This window comes from Chinchilla lanigera, unplaced genomic scaffold (assembly GCF_000276665.1).
Source record: "Chinchilla lanigera isolate Chin_1 unplaced genomic scaffold, ChiLan1.0 scaffold00066, whole genome shotgun sequence".
Taxonomy (NCBI): Eukaryota; Metazoa; Chordata; class Mammalia; order Rodentia; family Chinchillidae; genus Chinchilla; species Chinchilla lanigera.
Window position 1 is genome coordinate 7,502,550 of NW_004955467.1, and position 21,916 is coordinate 7,524,465.

The following is a 21,916-nucleotide window of genomic DNA, read 5'->3' on the forward strand; positions in this document are numbered from 1 at the left end:
AAACTGTCAATGAGTCTTTGGTTGACCAGTATTGCATGTCTATATCTGTTTTCATGAGAAGCCACTTTGAAGATATCAATATGTAATACAACAACCATTGTTAATTCCCTACCACTTTGTTTGTAACTCCGTATTGTCTGTACTGTGCTTGTGATATGTTGTAAAATGTTGTATGTCTAAAAAAAAACAAACAAACAAACAAAAAAAACCTCAGTATTATCACAACAAGATGCTGGCAAACACAAGGTACTGAGTCATCAAAAGGATCATACATCTGACCAAGTAGCGTTCATCCCAGGGATGCAAGGACAGTTCAGCACACATAAATCAATAAATGTAATATAAATATAAACAGCATCAAGGACAAAAATCACACGATCACCTTAACAGATGGAGAAAAAGCCTTTGACAAAATCCAACAACCTTTCATTAAAAAAACTGGAGAAAATAGGTATAGGAGGACCTTATCTCAAAGATAAAAGATTAACCCTATTCCCAACACTAACTCCTTACCCTTTACCCTAAGACAAACCTATTGCCAACATCATCTCAAGTGGAAAAAAAACTGAAAGCTTCCCTGTAAATTCAGAACCAAAACAAGGATGTCTTCTATCACTGCTCCTGCTCAATATAGTCCTTGAAACATTAGCAAAGTAATTAGGCCAGAAAAAAAATAAAAGTGATAGGTATAGGAAAGAAAGAAGTCCAATTATCCTTATTTGTAGAAGACATGATACTCTATGTAGAGGACCCTCAAAAATCCACCAAAATCTCTCAAAATGAACAACCAAATTCAGTAAGATAGCAGGGTATAAAATTAACATACAAAATGAGTAGCTTTCTTGTACATGGATAATGAATGCACTGTGAAAGGAAAATTAGGGAAAAATAACATTCACAAGAGCACCAAGAAAAATTAAATACTTAGGAATTAACCTAACTAAGGAAGTAAAAGACCTTTACTATAAAAAACTACACTACTCTGAAAAAGGAAATTGAGGAGGATATCAAACAATGGAAATATATCCTCTCTTCCTAGATAGACAGAATCAATATAGTCAAAAAGGACACCCTTCCAAAATACAGATTTAACACACTCCCAATCATTCTTCACAGAACTGAATAAAACAATTCTAAAATTCATAGAGAACCAGAAGAGACCTAGAATAGCAAAAGCAATCCTCTTTAAAAAGACCAAAGTAGGGGGCATCGCAATCCCAGACTTGAAGCTATATTACAAAGCTACTATGATAAAAACAGCATGGTCCCGGCACAAAAACAGACATGAGGATCAGTGGAACAGAATAGGGGATGCAGAAACCATCCCATGTACATTCAATTGTTTGATCTTTGACAAGAGGGCTAAAAACACATACTGGAGGAAAGATACCCTCTTTAATAAATGGTGTTGGGAGAACTGGCTGTCCACATTCAGAAGACTAAATCTAGACCCATATCTCTCACCATGTACTAAGCCAAAATAAAAATAGATCAAAGAACTAAATGTTGAACTAGAATCACTAAACCTGCTAGAAGAGAAAATAGGTATGACTTTTTTTTAAATAGGTAAGGCTCTTGAAGTCATCGACATAAGCAAGGACTTTGTGAACAGAATCCCAGTTACACAGGCAGTATTTCCAAGGATAAACAAATGGGTTCATATCAAATTTGAAAACTTATGCACAGAAAAAGAAGCAACCAATAAGGTGAGAAGACAACCTACAGAATAAGAAAAACATTTGCTAGTGATTCCTCAGACAGAAGACTCATATCTAGAATATATAAAGAATTCATAAAAATTACCACCCTAAATAAAAGACCCAATCAATAAATGGGCAAGTGAAATACATAGACACTACGCAGAAGTACAAATGACCCCAAAGTACATGAAGAAATGCTCATCATCTCTGGCCATTAGAGAAATGCAATTAAAACAACACTAACATCCCATCTTATCCCAAAAAGAATGCTCAGCAAGAAATCAAATAATAACAGTGCTGAAGAGGCTGTAAGGAAAAAGAATCCTGCTACATTTTGGTGGGAAACTAGGAGAACCATTATGAGGTGATTCAGTGTGGAGATTCCTCAAAAATCTGAAACTAGAAATTCCATTTGACCAAACTTCTCCTTTCCAAAAGAGTTAAAGACGTGATATTACACTGTTACATGAATATCCATGTTTATAGCAGAACAATTTGTGATAGCTAAATCTTGAAAGTACCCCATATGCCCATCAACAGATGGATTAAAAATATTATATTTACACACAATGGAACCCTGCTCTGCCATAAAGAAAGATAAACTTGAGTCCTTTGTAGGAAATGGATGCACCTGAGACCATAATGTTAAGTGAAATAAATCCGACACATAAGCTTAAATATCATGTGGTTTCTTGTATAGGAGAAACCCAAAGTAAAAATACAGAGCAAAATAAAAGATAGATAATAGGAAATGTAGAGATAGATCTTTCTCAAAGAGAAGAGGGTCAAGAGATGAGAGGAGGGAAAGAAGAAGATACAAGGAGTTGGGACATGTTATATCCATGTACCAACTCGACACAAGGGATGTAAACATTATGTACTGCTCATATGTACTAATAAAGTTTAAAAAAATAAAACACACAAAAATAATATAGCTAACGATTATATAGGCTTATGCCACAAAATTTGAGCATTATAAAACAAGTATGTCCTTCCAAGTTACCAATTTTTTTAAATTTTTTGAGAGGGTCTTACTTTGTAGTTCAGGCTGGCCTTAATCTCATTACATAGCCCAGGATGGCCTTAAATTTGTGCGATCCCCTGCGTCAGCCTTTTGAGTGCTGGAATTACAGGTGTGCACCACCACACCCAGCTCTACATTGTCTTGGATACTGTAGCTTTATGGCAAATCTTGGAGATTGGTAGTGTTAGGCTTCCAAGTTTAAACTTCTTCGGTATTGTGTTGGCTATTCTGCATCCTTTACCACTCTATATAAGTGTGTCAATGTCCATAGAATAACTTGCTGTGATTTTTATGACAGTTACGTTGAATCTATAGGACAATTTGGAAGAGCAAACTTCATGACAATATTGAGCCCATGAACATGGAATATTTCTATGTTTAGTCCTTTGATCTCTTTTCAGAGAGCTCTGTCATTTTGTTATACAATAGCATAAGTGGAGTGTTTTTATTATTATTATTATTATTATTATCATGGTCATGTTCTTTAGTGCTATACACCTAATAGGTCCATTTAGAACCATTCCAATTCTTTCCCTTTCTAACCATAAACTAAACATTTAAGAAGAGTTTCAAAAGGAACAACTTCCCAAGATCCCCTGATATACAAAATAAGCATTTGCATTAGTACCTTCTATCCTTTTATCTCACAAACATTGTTTTCTTCCCACCATGCAAAAAGTATCTTGGAAAAAGCCCTATGTGGTGGTGCAGGTCTATAATACCAGCATCTAGAAGGCTGAGGCAGCAGGATCGCTGCAAGTTTGAGACCACCAACCTGGACTACGCAGTGAGAACCTGCCTCAAAAAAACAGACAACAACAAAGGGTGTCTTAGAATCATCGCATTGTGGAACCTATCATCAAACTTCAGTGATTAGAAATTAAGTCAGAAAGATAATTGAATCCATTCCTCAGTCTGAGGAATGGATAAAAAAGATGTGGTATTTTTATACAATGGAGTATTACTCAGCTATAAAAACAGATAACTTCGAGGCTTTTATAGGTAAATGGATGCAACTAGAGACCATACTCATAAGGGAAATAAATCGGACCCACATGTGTAAGCAGTGTATTGTCTCCCTAGTGTAAGAACCTGAAAGAGTAAATAAGATCCAAAAGGTATAGCAGATGTTATGAAAGGGAAAGAAATTGCTCAAAGGAAGGAACAACTGGGACAAGGAAAAGGAGAAAAAGAAAGAAAGGAAGAAGAAAGGGAAGAAAAAAAAATATATATATATAGTTGGGATAACTGTACTGCTGAAGTCTAATGGTTTATTGAAAGGAACAGTTAATGCCTAACTTTTTTTCATTTTGACCAATTTTGCATGCTTATATCTGGTCATCTGAACAACTAATTTGAAGACAACAGTATGCAATATAACAACCATTGGTGAATTCCTACCATCTTGTCTAGTGAAACTCTGTATAATTTCTAATGTTTTTTTGTTTTTCTTCCAGTACCGGGAATGAACTCACGACCTCGTGCTTGCCAAGCAGGTGCTGTGTCACTGAGCTAAATCCCCAGCCTTCTAATTTTTGTTGTTGTTGTTGTTTTTAGTTTTTAACTCTCTTTAATGGTTTGATCAATCCTGCATTCTTACAGCTAGTAATCTGAGAAACTTCTCTGAAGATAACAATATGTAATATAACAGCATCAGGGGCTGGGGATTTAGCTCAGCGGCAAAAGCGCCTGCCTGGCAAGCGCAAGGTCGTGAGTTTGGTTCCCCGTACCGGAGAAAAACCAAAAAAAAAAAAATAAAGTAAAAAGTAATATAACAGCCACTGTTAATTCCTATCATTTTGTTCTGAAACCCTATCATTTTTATTGTTTTTGTTTTGTTTTGTTTTTGACTATGTTGTTGACATTTTGCTATTATTTTTTTATTATTCTCTTTCAAACAAAAAAATAAAGAGAATTGAATGCCAAAGGTTTGAGGAACGCTAAGACAGATGGAGAGGAGCTAGTTTGCAAATTCTGACCAGGCAAAAAATATCCAGATCAGTAGTTTTCAAGTGGCACCTTCGTAGGCATCTCAGAGCTGGAACTGGCAGGGCTCTAGCCTTCAGCCTGATCTGCTTTGCTTTTACCTGTTTAATATATTGAAATTTTTCTCCCACAAATAAGTAGAAAAAGACTCATTTAAGCTACATTTTGACCTCCTATGGAATTATTCCAAATCTTCTCTACCTAAACTATATAGCTTATCTCCTTAAAAGTTTGACTATTACATGATTATATGATTAACAAAACTGACATTTTCCCAGGAACAGGGTGCAATATTTCAAAGTTTCTTAAGAATATCTGCTAAGCGGAAAAGTATCTAAGCCTAGTTAGAACCATCTGTTCTGTTATCAGAAATGAGATAGGCAGGTGCAGAACTTAGCACAAACTTTAACAAACAAAGTTGAATAGAAACAACCCTCGAAACTTGATGGAAATTGTCACACTTATTATATAAAGTCATCCTTTTATGGTTGACCTTTTATTTTGGTCTAAGTACCAACACTGCTTACTGGACTCTTAACCAGAATTCTTAGGAATTCTGCAAATATGAACAATTGACTATTTCTACATCTCATTTATGACTTATAACATCAGTTGAGGCTAAAATTCAAGATCTAGTTACCAGAGTGGGACAAGAATTTTATACACGCAATGTTTACATATATACAGTGGTACCTCAGTTCATGAACTTAATTCTTTCTATGATTCTGATCCCAAACCAAACTGGACAAGAGCCAAATAAAATTTCCCCATACAGCCAACATGGAAACTAACCATTTAATTTGATTCTGTTCTCATCCAGTTCAGTTTGCAACCAGAATCATCGGGAAAGAACTAAGTTTGTGAACTGAAGCACATCTATCTGTCTGTCGGTCTATTGGCTTTTAGATCAAAAAGCATACTTTTCTTACATATGTAACCAGGACCAGTGTGATTCCATTCCACACAGTGACAGACATTGTGCTTTGAAGAGCTGAATAAAAAAGGAATGGTACTTACTCTCTAATTAAGGACACTTAGGAATGTCTTTGACCTGAAAAATGCAGATACGGGCTTACTGAACTTGCTTGTGTGCTTTGCAAATGTAGGTATGGCCTCGTGTACATCATCAACCAATCATTTTTTTTTCCTACAAACTCTTTAAAAAAAAAAAAAAAAGACAGGGTCCTGCCATGTCAGGCTGGCCTTGAACAATTATGTAGCACAGGCTGGCTTTGAACTCAAGGCGATCCTCCCGTCCCAGTCTCCTGAGAGCTGGGATTACAGATGTGCACCACCATGCCTGTCTTAATGAAAGACAGTGCTGCTAGTGGAGAGAAGGAAATGGCAGAGCAGACCAGACCCTGATGGTCTCTACTCACCAAACTGTACTTGTCTTTCACAGGCCCAGTGTCTGTCAGCAGCTTTGTCCGAGGGTTCATTTTTAAAATATCTCCAGTTGTGGTGCCAAGGTAGAAAAAGCTGTCATCATTAGCCATCTGAGAGGAGAGGAAAAGAAACCTGAAGAGCTGTGTTTTCTTAGTGATCATGAGCTCCCGATCAGGGAGGAGTTGAGTATCCTCTGAAACCCCAGGAAGACCTACAGAGATCCACCCGGCTACTTCTCGCTCCAGATTGTGCAGTGGCTAAATCAAGCTGGGTAAGAATAGCTCCACGAGGAGCAGAAGCAGGACCTACACAGGCCTGGAAGGAACGTTGGACTCCAGGTAAGCTGTGCAGTGCACCTGATGTCACTTGAGGCACAGCCTGCCAGTACCTGCTCCTGAGCTACTGGGCTGCTAGGATGAAGATGTGCTTCTCCCAAGAGGATGTGTATTGCTTTGCTGCATCACTTCCACTTCCAAAGACTGTATTCAAACAATGACTACACATTACACAAGAGGAATAAAGCAATGGAGCACAGAATTGTAGCTATGAATGTTTACATCTACATTAAGAATACACCAATATTTTTCCTTATGGAAGATATTGCATTTCACAATAATTTTTACTATCAAAAACTTTATTTCCAGTGGCAGAAATAATATTGGTAGCATAGGGATGTGAGTGCCACTTAGCTCTCCTGCTTCCCACTGGGTGAAGCACCTTTGGGTATGGGGCGGCAGCTCAGGTCCAGTTAAAATGAGACTCACAGTGCTATGTCTAGGCAGCTCCCCCCAGCTCCTGAGGGCACCCCCAAACCCAGATGCCCTCCCACCTGTGCCTCCTCTTTAGCATTCCTGGTGTCTACATTTGACCTTCCTACAAGCAGCCCAAGGTACACACACCCACTTTGGTCAGGGCTGTTAGCAGGAACTTGTATTGACAGTTACTTAAAATACTACTTGAAGTAATACTTACTGCAATACTCATAACTATTCTTTTCATCTGTCCTGTTTGGCACTCAGTTGGCCAGATCTTTCTGTTTGGCAGATCCAGTTCCCACACTCGAATTGTCCCACTGTGAAGAATAATCACAATTAAATGGATATCCATTTAACAGCCAGCTCACTTCTTTTATAGTTTCTGTGTCCTCTTGCAGGAGAAGTTAAAGAGAAGAGAATTAAACATTTTTAAAGTTTTGTTTTAATAGCCTCGGTCTCTACTTAAGATCTTTCACTAAATCCTTATGACAACCCTGACAGTAGAGTTATATGATGCCTCACTCTCTTGTTTTTTTTTTTTTTCCGGTACTGGGAATCAAGCTCACGACCTCGCACTTGCCAGGCAGGCGCTGTGCCGCTGAGCTAAATCCCCATCCCCTGATGCCTCACTCCCAAAATGAGGTAATGCAGAGCTTGTACATGGTGAAGCGGGGGTTTACACCCAGCCCGCTCCCTTGGAAATGTGTACTCTACTCACTACACCAAAAACAAACAGGCAGCTGGGTGTGGTGGCACGCGCCTGCAATCCCAGCACTTGGGAGGCTGAGGCAGGAGGATCATTGTGCATTTGAGGCCAGACTGAACTACATAAGGAGACCCTGTCTCAAAAAGACCCCCCAAAAAAAACCCCAAACATGCAGATGTGCAAGGAAACATGCAGAGCAAATTGGAGTTCTTTCAGTTTCTTTCCCTTGTCCTTTCTAATTGACAAGTAAAAAATGAGTACATAATGTTTTGATATAGGTATGGGAAATGGTTCAGTCAACTTACTAAACATGTGCACTACTTCATGTACTTAGCTTTTTGTGATGAGAACATTTAAAGTCTACTGTCTTGGCAATTTAAAATATATTGTTTCATATATTGTACATAACATATATTTAAATATATTATTATTAACTGTGGGCATTGTGATGTACCCAACCTAAGCGGTCCTCAACAGATGCCTCAAGAAGACAATGCAGGATACATATGCAAAGGAACATGAGCCAGTCTTAAGGAAGAGGAAATCCTGTCATTTGTGAGGATGTGAATGAACCTGGAGGATACGTGAAATAAGCTAGGCACAGAAGGACAACACTGCATGATCTCACTCATGTGGCATCTGAAACAGTTGAACTCCCAGGAACAGAAGGTACAATGGTCATCAGCGGAAGCTGGGCAAGGGAAGTGGGGAGACATTTGTTTACGACACCACATTTCAATTAGATAGGAGGAATGTGAAGGTACTGGATGCTGTAGAAAATTTTAAGGGAAATGCTTCAGTGTGGAAAGTTTTGTCTTTAAAGAAGGACAAATGAGAGCAAGTGCTTAAAAGTTAATCTAAGTAGCATCTAACACAGGATTTGATACATGGCTGTTTTTTAGTCATTGCATACTGAGTTAATCTGAATTAATAGTTGTTTAAAAACATCAAGGTCAACATCATAGTCAGATTCCAACTAATGTTTCAAGGAAGGGAAGATTAAAAATACATCAAGTTCAGTTTTTTTTAACCCTCAGAGTTATACACATTCTAGTAGTAAGTGCTCCATAAATATTTCAAATGTAATTTCCAAATTAAAAATAAAAAGAGCTCTTTGATGACCCCAATGGGATCTGCAGACTATTTCATGGAGACAGTATAACCAAACCCCTAAAACTTGGGCTGCAGTAGAGAACTCAGGGAATGTGACAGCCATAACAGAAGCCTTACTGAAGAACATTAGCTTTCTCAGTTATTAGAGTCACCTGAAATGGAAACAGATTTAGAATAGAGATTATCCTTAAAACATTCTCTTTCATATAAAATTGCAGTTTTAACTCCTGGAGAAATGTTGCCCATGACCATTAGAATGGACCAATGCCTTCTGCTAAGCAGCCACCAAGGAACAAAAGCAACCCTGAAATAAAGTCTTCGTAAAGCCACCCTGCAAACCTGGTAGAAGCAGGGGAGCTTCTTGGTCATGAGCAACCCTGGAAGACTGAGCAGGACACAGTCAACTGCTTTAGCACCAGAGCCCTGTCCTAATATGATCTGCTCAAAAGGGGCTGGCTTTTATGTGGGGCAGGAGGTTTTAGACCTCTCAGTGAATCCTCCCTCCTAATTAGCCATGAAATAAATGCATGCAGCATGTCAAAAGGTAGGGACAGGAAATAACATAGAGAACAGCACAGATTCTTTGCCTGGGAAAGGAGCTGACAGTATGTACTTTTCCTAGGTAGGAAATGACAAATGGATAGCAAAGCATAGTTCCACCCAACATACACTTTGACATTTTCTGATTTCTCTCCTTTGAACCACTATACCACACGAAAAAAGGATGCTCTTAGACATGCTTAGCCTTTCCTACAACTCCAAGCAGGGCTCTGATTGTCCATCTGTAAGAAACTTATTCTGCTAGAAAGCAGCAGAGACCTTTGTTCAGATGTTCACCTTGGTCACCATGAGCTGCTTAAAGCTGGTCTTACCGGAAATGATGACATACGGCTCATAGCCTAAACATTTGAAACTTCCTGGCACAGTTCACTTTAAAATCTCACTGCAGAAGACCTAAATCAAGTGCAGGTGGTAAGAAATATCAATGGTAAGTGAATCAGTATAGTTGTGCAAATGACTTTGTGAGTACAGATGGGAAAAAATGTGTTTTGGTGACAAAAAAGAATATGGTGTGAGTTCAGCAGGTCAGCAAATCTCTTCAGTAAGAACCAGCATTTCCAAAGAATCACATTTAAGTGCATCTAACTGAAAGGGTTTTAAATGGCTCCAAAAGTTATGATGTAAGGTGTTTGTCTAGGACTAAACATATGTTCCTCTAAATGGACCCAACCACATTTTCTGTGCAAGAAAATTGAGTAACTCATGGGTTCTGATACGCTGACTGCAGAGACATACTTTCCAGCAGTGACAAACATCTCATCCCGACACCTGGAGAAGACCACGGTGGTGGCATTTCCCACATTGAGTCCGGCGGCAGGGCTGCCACAGATAGCATCCCGCTTGGCTATGCTCCATACCACCACGCTGCCGGAACAAGAAGGGGACAGATCATGGAAAACCGTGCTTTCAAAATAAGAAACACCTATTTCAGTGACTCTAGAAAGAAAACAAAACTGGTTATTAACAATGGATCAACAATGAAAAAATTGCATTTACCCCCCTTCACGTCTCTTCAATCACAATGGATATTAGGACATCCAGTGGTATTATCCAGGGTGATAGAATAGGTGACACTTTTTTAAAGCATTGTAGGAAAATCATTATGAGTCTGAAGCTGAGGAACCTATCAATCGAGTCAGATGCTAAAATAGACATTTTCAGACATGCAAGGCCTAAAAGTTTACCATCCACTTGTTTCATGTAAAAATTTTCTGAGGAAGTATTTCAGCAATGAAATCAGGTAATGTTCCCAAACTTGAACACGCATCACAATCAGAATAATTAAGACAGATCAGTTGATTTGATCATCACATAGTGTTATATGACATGTAGATGTGTCTAGTTTTCGCAAGGTACCTATAAATTTGTACCTTTTTAGAGACAGGGTCTCTCTATGTAATGCAGGCTGACCTTGAACTCACTATGTAGCCAGGTTGGCCTTGAACCCAAGGTGATCTTCCTGCCTCAGCCTCCCAAGTGCTGGGAGTATAGGTATGTGCCACCATGCCTGGCTGTACAATTAAAACAATAACTTATAAAAGAACTATTAAACAGCCTCCTGGGCCCTACCCTGACTCAGAAGAATGAGAATTTGCTTTCCTCACAAATCCCAGGTGGGATGATGCCACTGTCTGGGGACTGAACTTTTGAGAAGCGTTATTTAGGTTAACGTTTCCTTCTTCCTGGGCACAACTACACAACTTCATCCTAAACTGAATAGTGTTTTGATAGCAATACCAAGAATGGTGGGGACAGGATACAGTGATTGCATCAAGCCGGTTGTGGTGGCACATGCCTGTGACCCCAGCACACGGGAGGCTGAGGCAGGAGGATCGCTGCAAGTTGGAACCAACCTGGGCTACATAGTGAGTTCAAGTCCAGCTTGACCTGCATAGTGAGGCCCTGTCTCAACACAAAGACAAAAACACAAATACCCAAATGATTTGCATCAAGATATTAAAGGAAAAGAATACAAATGTCACAAACCTTGTTAATGTTAAAACGTACTTATCCATACTTTCCAATTTTTCTGGATGGAGAATGCATTAGTATTATAGATCGTTTAAAATCAAGGTATGGCCAACATCATCAGGAATGAGGAAGTGATATAAAAGCTGTATTTTTTCTTTTTCATAGTAGAAATTAATAGACAGCATCTAACATAGAAGAGTTGGGAGATGGCTCACGTAAAAGTTGGAAGTGAGAACCAGAAAATGAAAGGGGAACAAAAGGACTGTAAAAGCCCTAGCACAACAACAACGAAGCATGGAAACGATCCAAAAAATCCATCAACTGATACATGGATGAATAAAATATGGCATAACCATACCCTATTATCAGAGTATTATTTGGCAATAAAAATGACATACCATAAACAGACAAAGCTTGAAAACATTATGCATAGTGAAAAGTTAGACACAGAAGGCTAGAGAGGTCTGATTCCATTTATGTGACATGTTCAGAATAGGAGATGTATCAGTTATGGGGTTTATTTTTAGGGAATTGAAAACATTCTAAAATTCATTACTGTGGTAGCTGAAAACTCCATAAATACATTAAAAACCACCCAACTTTTCTTAAGTGGGTAAATACTATAGTAGATGAAATATATCTCAATAAAGTTATAAAACAAACAAGAATCCGAAAGCTTTTTGGACAGCAGAACTCCTCATGGTGAGGGGACATGAGGAGTGGCATCAGGAGTCTTACACCTTTGAATCATGGGTCATTTTGCATTGTAGGACAACGTAACTTATTTATAAACCTTGGTCAAGTATAGCTTTACTTTTTCAGAAGCAAGTTCAAAATTTAAAAATAAATGGACGGCACAAACATATATAGTGTCAGGTGTGGTGGTACACGCCTGTAATCCCAGCATTGGAGGCAGGAGGATTGTTGCGAGTTTGAGGCCAGCCTGGGCTACAAAGTGAGCTCAAGTTCAGCCTGAACTGCATAGTAAGACCCTGTCTCAAAAAGACAAAAAACAAAACAAAACAAACAAACATATGTGGTAAATTGGCCAAATAATTCTGGCAATCTGTACAATGGAACTGCACGCAGTCATTGCAAAGACTGAGATATAAGTCTAGAAGAATGAAATATACATAGAGGATGTCCTTGGTGTCAGCTATATTACAATATGGGTTGTACAACATTGATACAAAAAAGCTTCATAAATAGGTTACAAAATGTAAAAGGTATGCACAGAAAGACAAACCATAGACAGTCCACCACCTTTTGCAGCTTCCCTCTGTCTCTCTCCATCTGTGCAGAAGCCAGATGGTTTAGACAGAATGGACCCCTGCCACAGGCTCACAGTTGACCCCTGACTGTCTGACATCAATCAGCAGAACCTGCCCTCCTCACCTTTGTGACTACTTGGGGATATGTACACTGCATTTTCCTAGAAAGGTGCTGTTCACTGCTGTCTTTCACTGGCTCCTCTACATTCTCCAATTTTCTGCAAGCAAACTGTACACAACCTAAGGTTAAGTTTCAAGTTGCAGGGAGAATAACAGTTTTGCCAGCTTAACCCTGGTGAAGTGTGCATTTTTCTCCCCTCAGACCTACTCTCTCTGGCAGGGCATAAAGATGGGATAGTCTTAGGCCAAGCTGTAAGAATCTCCAGGGCTGGGACTCAGGCATCAAAGTATTTTTAAGACTCCCCTGGTGATTCCAATGTGCATCTCAGGCTGAGAACAACTGCTTTAAGTCGAGGTTACAGTATCAAAACATGAGTTCTGGATATATTTTTCATTAAAGACAGTTAAATGTGAGCCAAGCTCTGTGTTACACAGCCATAATCCCAGGTACCCAGGAGGCTGAGGCATAAGGATCCCAAATTTGAAGCCACTCTCGGCAACTTGGTGAGACTGTCTCAAACGCTGGTGATATACTCAGTGGCTGAACATCTCTGGGTTTGATCTCCAGTACAAACAAACAAACAAACACCCAGAAAAACTAACAACAATAACAAGATCAGTCATATGATCCAGGGATGGTGCTATCATCTACAAATGACTACTAAAGAAGAAAGAATCATGAAAAATTCATTGACTTTTTGAATATTAAGAGAATTGTCAGTCTGCAAACTTCATAACAGATCCATGGAGCTCAAACAAGAAAACACAGTACTGTATATGTAAAAGTAGATGGAAGTATTAAATCCTACACAAACTTCTTTTTCTCCTGCAGACTACGTCTCTTGAATATTTACATAAGAATATGTACCACATTATTGTTTTCCCTAATACAGTGTAATGTTTAAAATATACTTCCCCCCCAGTTTTATTTGTACGTGCTCTGTGCCTGCCTAACTCACAGAGTTCTTCCAGGGGCAAAGCTCCTGTCTTGGTGAGGCAAATTAAATACCTCACCTCGGGAGTCACACCATCAGCTCTGTCATTTCTTGGCAGGTAACTTTGGTTCCTCAACTGTCACTGGGCTCCAAGAGCTTCCGCCTCACAGAGTGGATGTGAAGCTCACATGAGATAACACAATAGAAGTGCTCAGCACACCCTCGTCCCACCATACGTGCTCAGCTGTTGTCTTTAGTTAGGGTCCATCACCCTGGGGGCGACCATGGTCTTTGTTTCACAGCAATGGTTCTTGAATGTAGTTACACATTCAGATCACCTGGGAAGCTTTTATAACTCCTAGATCCCAGGAGCCAACCAGACCCTCTTAAGGTGGAGCCAGGCACTGTGACTGTAGGTTGCCAGGGCTCAGAGCTGAATTCAGTGTTACACAGAGCTGAGAACCACTATGGTACGGTAGTTTTTTCATAGGCTTTTCACACCTTGAGCATTCAAAGCTGGCTGGGCTAACAGCACACGTTAGAGGGAGCAGCATACTTAACACACCTGGAAATAGATCTCGTAAAAAATAAGCAAGCAGAATCCTTTCATTACCTTCCGTCATCCGGGCCTCCTAGAGATACCAAGTACAAATCGTTGGGTGAAAAGGCCAGAGCTTCAATCTTGCCCTTGTGAAGTGACAGCCGAGCAATCAGCTCCCTTTTCTTATAATCCCACAGAATGATATCGGCCTGCGGGGAGAACATACCGTCAGGTCCCAGACAAGCTGAAGAATCTGAGGGACGGCTGCCACCCCTCTTGTGAGGAAATATCAGTCATGTCACTCTTCTGGAAATGAGGCCATGGTTAGTCAACGTGGCAGACAACAAAGTGGAAATAGTTTTAAGCACAGACTTTTGTTCCTGAGCATCCTCAGTTACAAGCTGCAACATCTGGTGTCAAAACATCAGATTCCTTCACTGTCAGCCCGAGGGAATGAAAATAAATTGCAGAAGGTCAGAAGGGAGAGGGGAGGGCAGAGCACATGGCATGACCACACAGGGCAAAGGCCTGGAGTGCGGCCATTCTTCTAGGGAGGCGGTTCTAAATAAACTCACAGTGAATTGTTTTGCCTCTACTCACCTTGAACCCCATGAATGTGACTTGTCCAGAGGCAATGTAATCTCCATTCTTGGAGATGGTCACACAGGAGACGTTGTTACCATGACCATGTAGGAAATTCTGCTCATGAGTATTTAATGCCTGAATGAGTATTGTACAACCCAGGGGATAAATCAGATGCTCCTGGTCGGGATGGCATTTGAGACCATTGGGAACATGTCCTAAAAGAGAGAGATTCAAAATCAGTATAGTCAAGGCGGGAAGGGTGGCACCTGCCTGTAATATCAGCACTCGAGAGGCTGAGGCAGGAAGATCTCAAGTTTGAGGCCAACCTGGGCTCTGTAGCCAGTTCTAGCCAGTCAGAACTATGTACATAAAGAATCTGCCTCACACGACAAACAAACAGAAACAACAACAACAAAAACACAAACAAAAAAATCATAGGTGCAGAAGTGGCTGGTAATATTTTACTAGAATACAAAAACAGAAAACATCTTTGAAATAAGCCTAGGTGCTTTTCACATAAGTAGGGTGTAATGAGTAATTTCACCCCATAGACATGAGGTTTGGGGCCGGGATATAGCTCAATGGGACAAGCACTTCCTGGCAAGCGCAAGGTCCTGAGTTTGATTCCCGGTACCAAAAAAAAAAAACAGACATGAGGTTTGGTGTGGCACATTGCTCATTACATTTTAATGTGCATAAAATCCCGAAGGGATTCTGTTAAAATGCAGACTGTGATTTCAGGTCTGGGGTGCGGGGGCTGTTAGTCTGCATTTGCTGCCAGTTCCCAAAGATGCTGGTGCTGGTGCAGAAGCCTCACTTTGGACAGCAAAGCCTGGGCCTGACTCCTGTAATCCTCAACAGCAGGAGTACACCAAGCATGGCCGCTCATTCAGGTAGAAGTGGGGCCATAGGGCAAATGTGAATCTCACACCTCAGGCAAGTTTGGTGAAGACAAAAATTTGGCTTATTTTACTTAGTATTGTGGTCTCCAGGTTCATCTATGTTTTTGCAAATAGAATAACTTTTTTTTTGATACAGGGTCTCACTATGTAGTTGAGGCTGGCCTCAAACTCTGTGATCCTCCTGCCTCAGCCTCCCCAGTGTTGTTACAGGTATGTTCCACCACGCTTGGCCAAATTCTTTCTTTTTGAACTCTGATTAATACTACAGTTTGTTTGCGTATCTTCACATTTTCTTTATCCATTCATCTGTCAATGGAAACAGGCTGTTTTTGTATCTTGACTATTTTGAATAATACCACAATGGACAGAGAGACAGGCAGATACCTCTCCAAGATAGTAATTTCATTTCCTTTGTATGTACACCCAGAAGTTAAGATTGGTGTACTATAGTGTAGTTCTATTTTTAATCTTTTTGAGGAACCTCCACATTGCTTTCCATAATGGGCACCTCAGTTTATTCTGTGATGGTTGATCTTGATGTCAAAGTGACTGGCTTGAGAGATGCCCGGTGGCAGCGGAGGGGTCAGTAAAGTGTGCTTTCGGTGTGTCTGGGTGGGTTACATCTGGTCCCTGGCCCCTTCCTCTGGCTCCTTCCTCTTACGAGTTAGCTCTTTCCTCCCTGAGCTGAGTGGCTTTCCTCTGGACACCCTGCACCTTCTGCCTTGCAGCCAGCTGGCCGATGATGCACTGAAACTGCTGACAGCAGGCACCAAAATAAAGCTTTCCTCCCTCAAGTTGTTTTTCTCAGGTAGTTTGGTTACGTGATGGAAAACTGATCAGTACACAGTCCCACCAGCAGCACATGAAGGTTCTCTTCTCTCCATATCCTCACCAACACTTGTTATCTTTCTTGCTTTTGGGTAACAGCCATTCTAACAGAGATGAGATGACATCTCATTGTGACTTTGATCTGCACCTCCCTGATGATTCTCTAATGAATGATTGCACACACTGCTGGCCATTTGGGTAGCTTTTGAGAAATATCGATTCTATTTTTTAATACTGCATTTTAAATGGCTGTCTTGGCTACTTTTCTCTCGTTGCTGGGACAAAATACCTGATGCCCAAAATTAAGGAAGGAAAGGTTTATTTCACTTACAGTTTGTGGAGGTTTCAGTCCATACTTGGCAGATTACAAGGCAGAATGGCACATGGCAGAGGGCTACAACTCATGGCGGCAGAACACAGCAAAGCAACAAGCACAAAAGCCAGGAAATGGCCCCAAGCAGCCTCTTTCTCTCCCTTACACATGCAAACTATCCACCCCAGGGTGGGTGTAGCTCTCACACCCATAATCAATCAAACTCTGAAAGCCTGCCCCATGACCGCATGAGGCTTTGGGGGGACACCCAGACACAAACCATAACAATGGCCATTCCATTAAGTGGCTATTTTGTGTTTTAATGGTCCTAAAGAACACTGTGCTAAGTGAAACAAGCCAGACAGAGAAATAAGCCAGACAGAGAAAGGCAAACACTCAATGATCTCCCTTGTATATGGAACATTAAAAAATTGAACTCATGGGAGCAGAGAGTAGAAGGCTGGTTGGCAGGGCTTAGGAGTGTGAGGGAAATAGGGAGATATTTGCTTAAAGAATACAGTTTCAGTTATGCTAGATGACTAAGTCCCAGAGACCCCATGAACAGCCCAGAGACAACGGGTGACAATGCTGTCTTGCACATTTGCTAAGAGAGTTGATCTTCAGTGTTTTCTCTCACACACACAACTGGTAATTACATGAGGTGGAGATGCCAATTAGTTTGACTGTGGGAAACATTTCACAGTGTACATATATGTCAAAACGTAGATAGTGAATTTATACAATTTTCCAGGTGCGGTGGCATTCAGTACTCAAGAGGCTGAAGCAGGCAGATGGCAAGTTTAAGGCCAGCCTGAACTATGAAGTGAGTCAGTCTTTAAAAAACAAAATAGCAAAAAATAAAAATAAATTTCTACAATTTTTATTAGTTAAGTATATCTCAATAAAATGAGAAAAGAAAATTTAAATCCAGCTTGAGCATTAAGTGACTATGAGGTGTTCTGAACCCGGGGAACTCTGCCCATGAGATCTCTTTCTCCAGGCAGCCACCATCCTTCAAATGCAGTATCTGCTCAGAATCATCTCAACAATGACAAATCTTTGTAATATGTTTTAATGTGAACTAGGTATAAATTCTTCCTTGTTATTCATCTTAGGTCCAAATTTTTGGTCACTTTCATATTTATTTTACAATGTAAACCTTAAAGTGACCTTCACTAGTTAAAAAAATCATAATTGTGCCCAGGGTGGTGGCAGATGCCTGTAATCCCAGCAGTTGGGAGGCTGAGGCAGGAAGATTGCCATGCATTTGAGGCCAGCCTGTTCTAAAAAGCAAGACTCTTTCTCAAAAAGAAAAAAAGAAATCATAGGTGTATTTTTGGTGATATGGTATTAAATATACAGAGTAATTTAATGAATTTTTTTAAGAGAGGGTCTCATTATTTAGTCCAGACTAGCCTCCAAATTGCAGTGATCCTCCTGCCTCAGCCTCCTGAGTGCTTGGATTAGAGGTGTATACCACCATTCCTGGCTCAGTCTTCTGGATCTTTTAAAAAATATTTACTTGACACATAGTAATGGTCCATATTTATAGGACTTATTGTGAAATTTCAATACATATACAGTATATAATGTGTAATGATCAGATAAGGGTAATCCTCATGTCTATCACCTAAGACACTAAGGATGTTGGATAAAGACATTTGTCTTTGTGTTGGAAACATTCAAGATCTTCTCTACCAGCTCTGTTGAAATATTCAGTGAATTGCTGTGAATCATAGTCCCCCCTCCGGTGCTGTAGAAATTCAGAAGTTACTCCTCCACCTATCAGCTGCAGCCTGTGCCTATTAACTAGCCCGTCTCTTTCTGCCCTGGCCACACCCTAAGGCTCAGGTAAGACCTATTCTACTCCCTGCTTCTTTAAGAACTTGTCATCTTCCACACACAAGTCCGAGCACATAGTATTTGTCCCTGGTACTCTGGTGATGATTTCTTCTTTTATGTTTCAATTCTCTCTGGAATTCATTTTAGTGTATATGTGATTGTCACAGCTAAATGGATTTTTTTCTTATCCAAATGACCAGTGCAGTTCCTGAATAAGTGATTCCTTTCATTTTAATTGTGAGCATTCTTTTCTCATAGTTTTTATAAAAATTAAGGTTCAGCTTGGAGGTGGAGTAACACATGCCTGTACTCCTAGCACTCCAAGAGGGTGAGGCAGAAGGACCGCAAGTTTGAGCACAGCCTGGGTAACTGAATGATTAAGTGAGACTGCATCTCAAAGTGAAAAACAAAAAGGGCTGAGGCTGTAGCTCAGTGAAGAGGTCCTGGGTTTAATCCCCAGTACTACAAATAGAACAAAACAAAAAACACTAAGATTCATATCTTTTGGGGTGATCTTTTCCTACTAAGAAATCTCTCTTTTTTGGTTTGCGACAGTCTTGCTGTGTAGTTCAGGCTGGGCTTGAACTCACTATGTAGCCCAGGGTGACCTTGAACTCTCAATGATCCTCCTGCCTCAGCCTCCTGGGATTATAGGCATGTGCCATTATGCCCTGGTCTTATTTAATATAATTTAATATAATTTAAGTTAATTTTTTGAGACAGGGTCTCACCATGTAGTTCAGACCAGCCTTAAATTCACTACCTAGCCCAGGGTGGCCTCAAACTTGAGGCAATCCTCTTGCCTCAGCCTCCCAAGGGCTGGGATTATAGGTGTGTGCCACCACACCTGGCCCTCAACCTTTTTTTAAAAAATTGCATTCTCCTTATAAACAATCATATGAGCCAGGCCTGGTGGCACAGGGCAAATACATACATGTATATGTGTATATGTATATATTTAAGAAAGAGAACACTACCAAGCTGGTCATGCTGGTGCACACCTGTAATCCCAGCCCTTGGGAAGCTGAGGCAGGAGGACTGCTGTGAGGTCAAGGCCAGCCTGGGCTACATAGTGAGTTCAAGGTCAGTCAGGACTGTCTGACCTTGTGAAACCCTGTTTCAAAAAAAAAGAAGGAACAAAAGAAAGAAAAATAAAGAACACTATCACATCTATATGTCTTTATAGTGTAATTTCTCCTTGTAGTCTCTATCTCCAGAAAGGTAGTCACTGTTCTGACCTTTATCCCTACAGGTAGCTTCCCTCATTCTGATTTTTTTTTTTTTTGATCTTTATATGAATGGGATGATACAGTGTGTACTGTTTTGTGTCTGGTTTTTTTCATTCAACACTGCAAGATGATCCATGTCATGCATAGCAGTAATTTGTGTTTTTTCTTGCTGTAGAGTAGTTTACTATATGACTCTAATACAATTGACTTGTCTTTTTCCTTCTGATGAACCTTCTGGTTGTTTCTAGATTTTACTTATCAGAAATAATGCTGTGTGTTATGGTTGAAACATTGTGTCAACTTGGGGAGTCTAGAGGTTTGGCTAAGTGACTTTTAGCAGGAAGCCAGAGTGCTTACTTTGTATACATCCTGAGCCTGTGGAAGAGGAGGGCAAAGATTATGTGAGAGCTACACACACCCCTTAGGTGGGGGTAGCCTGTTTACAAAGTAAGGCAGGGAAAAAAAAGCTGCTTGCCGCCATTCCTCCCTATTGCTCTGGCTGTTTGCTGTTCGGCTGCCATTCCCCCCTTTGCTCTTGTTGCTTTGCTATCTTCTGCCTCGGAGCCAGCCAAGTATGGACTGAAACCTCCACAAACTGTAAGCTAAATAAACCTTTCCTTCCTTCATTTTGGGCGTTGGGTATTTTGTCTCAGCAACGAGAGAAAAGTAACCAAGACACTGTGTTAACTACTCCCATACAGTAGTCCTCCTACACGTGGTTTCACTTTCCACAGTTTTAGTTACTTGCTGTCAACTGAGGTCTGAAACTATGCAATGGCAAATTTCAGAAATAATTCACTAGCAGCACGATGCAGTTGCAGAGCTGTGCGGCCGAGCGCTAATCACCAGGGCGCCTTTGCAGCTGGAAGCCGTTCAATTCCTTGATCTCGTTACCTCTAAAAGATCTTGTCTCTAAAAACGGCCAATACCTCAGACTAAGAAGCGCCTGCTTTCTGCCAGACACACCAGCTAAGTCCTAGAACGTGCTTAAATTTTGTTAGTGATTGTTTTGCATCTACTTCATCACAATATTAAAGCTTTCAGGTATCACAACACACTTTTGCATTTTCTAAAATACATTGCGTTGCTTTTTTTAATCCCTCAACCGAGCTGAACCGAACCAAACCAAACCAAACCAAACAACGCAGCATTTTCGGCTCTAATGTTCCCAGCAACAGGTAGGCGCAAGATGTGCGCAGAGCGACCGCTCCCTCCCGGATCAAAACCACCGCTCCAGCTCCCTCTGGCGTCCGCTTCCTCCTCTATCTCAGCCTGAAACCTTCACGTCTTAGAATCCCTGAATCCACTTCTCAGCAGCGTAACAACCAGAGGTTTAGTTTTGTGAGTTGGTCCCCGGGACAACACACAGCATCCGGCGGTGGCCGAGGTTCTGGGGTCTGTGTGGGGCTCAGAGATCCGATTGGCGGCCCCAACGTGAAAACAGTCGCACCTATACTCTTCCGCGTCCCGCCCTGGGCGTAGCTCCTTTTGGGTGTGGGTGCTGGCGTTGGAGCTGTTGGCGCTCAGGCTCCCTGGCGCTGGGGATAAGGACGTGACTCTGCAAGACCCTTGGGAGCGGAGGCTGTTGGTGCCCCAGTGCTCGGCCCTGGCAAGGCTCTTAGCACTGCCCCGCCCCGCCTTTCGTATGCCGCGGGGTTCTACACGTCCTCGGGGTTTCTAAACCACCCAGCCCGTGGGCGCTTGAGACCTCACCATTGAAGCCGATCACCGCATCAAGTTGCAGCTCCGCCACCTCTTTGTCCTCGGGCGAAATTTCCTCACCCATCGCCCGGAGATGCTCTGTTCACAAATTCTTTCAGCAACAGCTTGGGTCGCGTCTCCTGGTCGTTATGGGAACGGTTGTGCGCATGCGCACCAGGCCCACGTTCCCGCAGAAACCAATTTGGGGGGGCTGGGGTTGACTTGTCCTCTTGCAAATGTATGGAGGGTGTCCCTTTTCTGTTTCCTGTAAGTGTAGAGTAGAGGTGGTAGGGTGGGTACTAAATGCACAGAACAAATTCCTCCTTACTTAGTGTAGTCTGTGACCTTTTTGGTAACTATATAATTAAGCTTCTACTTGGCATTTTAAAACTAACAGTGAATTGCCTCTGATGCGTGAGTCCTATGCTGGAAGCAGGTAAAAAGATT

General features: G+C 41.0%; 2 protein-coding genes across 8 annotated transcripts in view; one reads left to right on the forward strand and one right to left on the reverse strand.

The window, feature by feature from the left end:
* Cfap52 (cilia and flagella associated protein 52) overlaps nt 1–21,629 on the reverse strand; it is a 62,921-nt gene extending 41,292 nt beyond the window's left edge. For all 3 annotated transcript variants that reach the window (XM_005399380.2, XM_005399382.2, XM_005399379.2), the window contains exons 1-6: nt 21,482–21,629; nt 14,670–14,869; nt 14,142–14,278; nt 9,967–10,095; nt 7,069–7,168; nt 6,090–6,206 (exon numbers count right to left, since the gene is read on the reverse strand). In XM_005399380.2, coding sequence (XP_005399437.1) covers nt 6,090–6,206; nt 7,069–7,168; nt 9,967–10,095; nt 14,142–14,278; nt 14,670–14,869; nt 21,482–21,554 — 756 coding nt within the window. In that variant the 5' untranslated portion in view covers nt 21,555–21,629. The remainder of the gene's footprint in view (nt 1–6,089; nt 6,207–7,068; nt 7,169–9,966; nt 10,096–14,141; nt 14,279–14,669; nt 14,870–21,481) is intronic.
* A 44-nt stretch (nt 21,630–21,673) lies between these two features.
* The window catches only part of Stx8 (syntaxin 8), a 265,408-nt gene continuing 265,165 nt past the window's right edge, over nt 21,674–21,916 (forward strand). For 2 of the 5 annotated variants that reach the window (XM_005399384.2, XM_005399387.2), the window contains exon 1: nt 21,674–21,736. In XM_005399384.2, the coding sequence (XP_005399441.1) occupies nt 21,706–21,736 (31 nt within the window). In that variant the 5' untranslated portion in view covers nt 21,674–21,705. Of the gene's footprint in view, nt 21,737–21,758; nt 21,906–21,916 lie in introns of those variants that run through there. The other 3 variants (XM_013522155.1, XM_005399386.2, XM_005399385.2) reach the window with 3 other exon arrangements.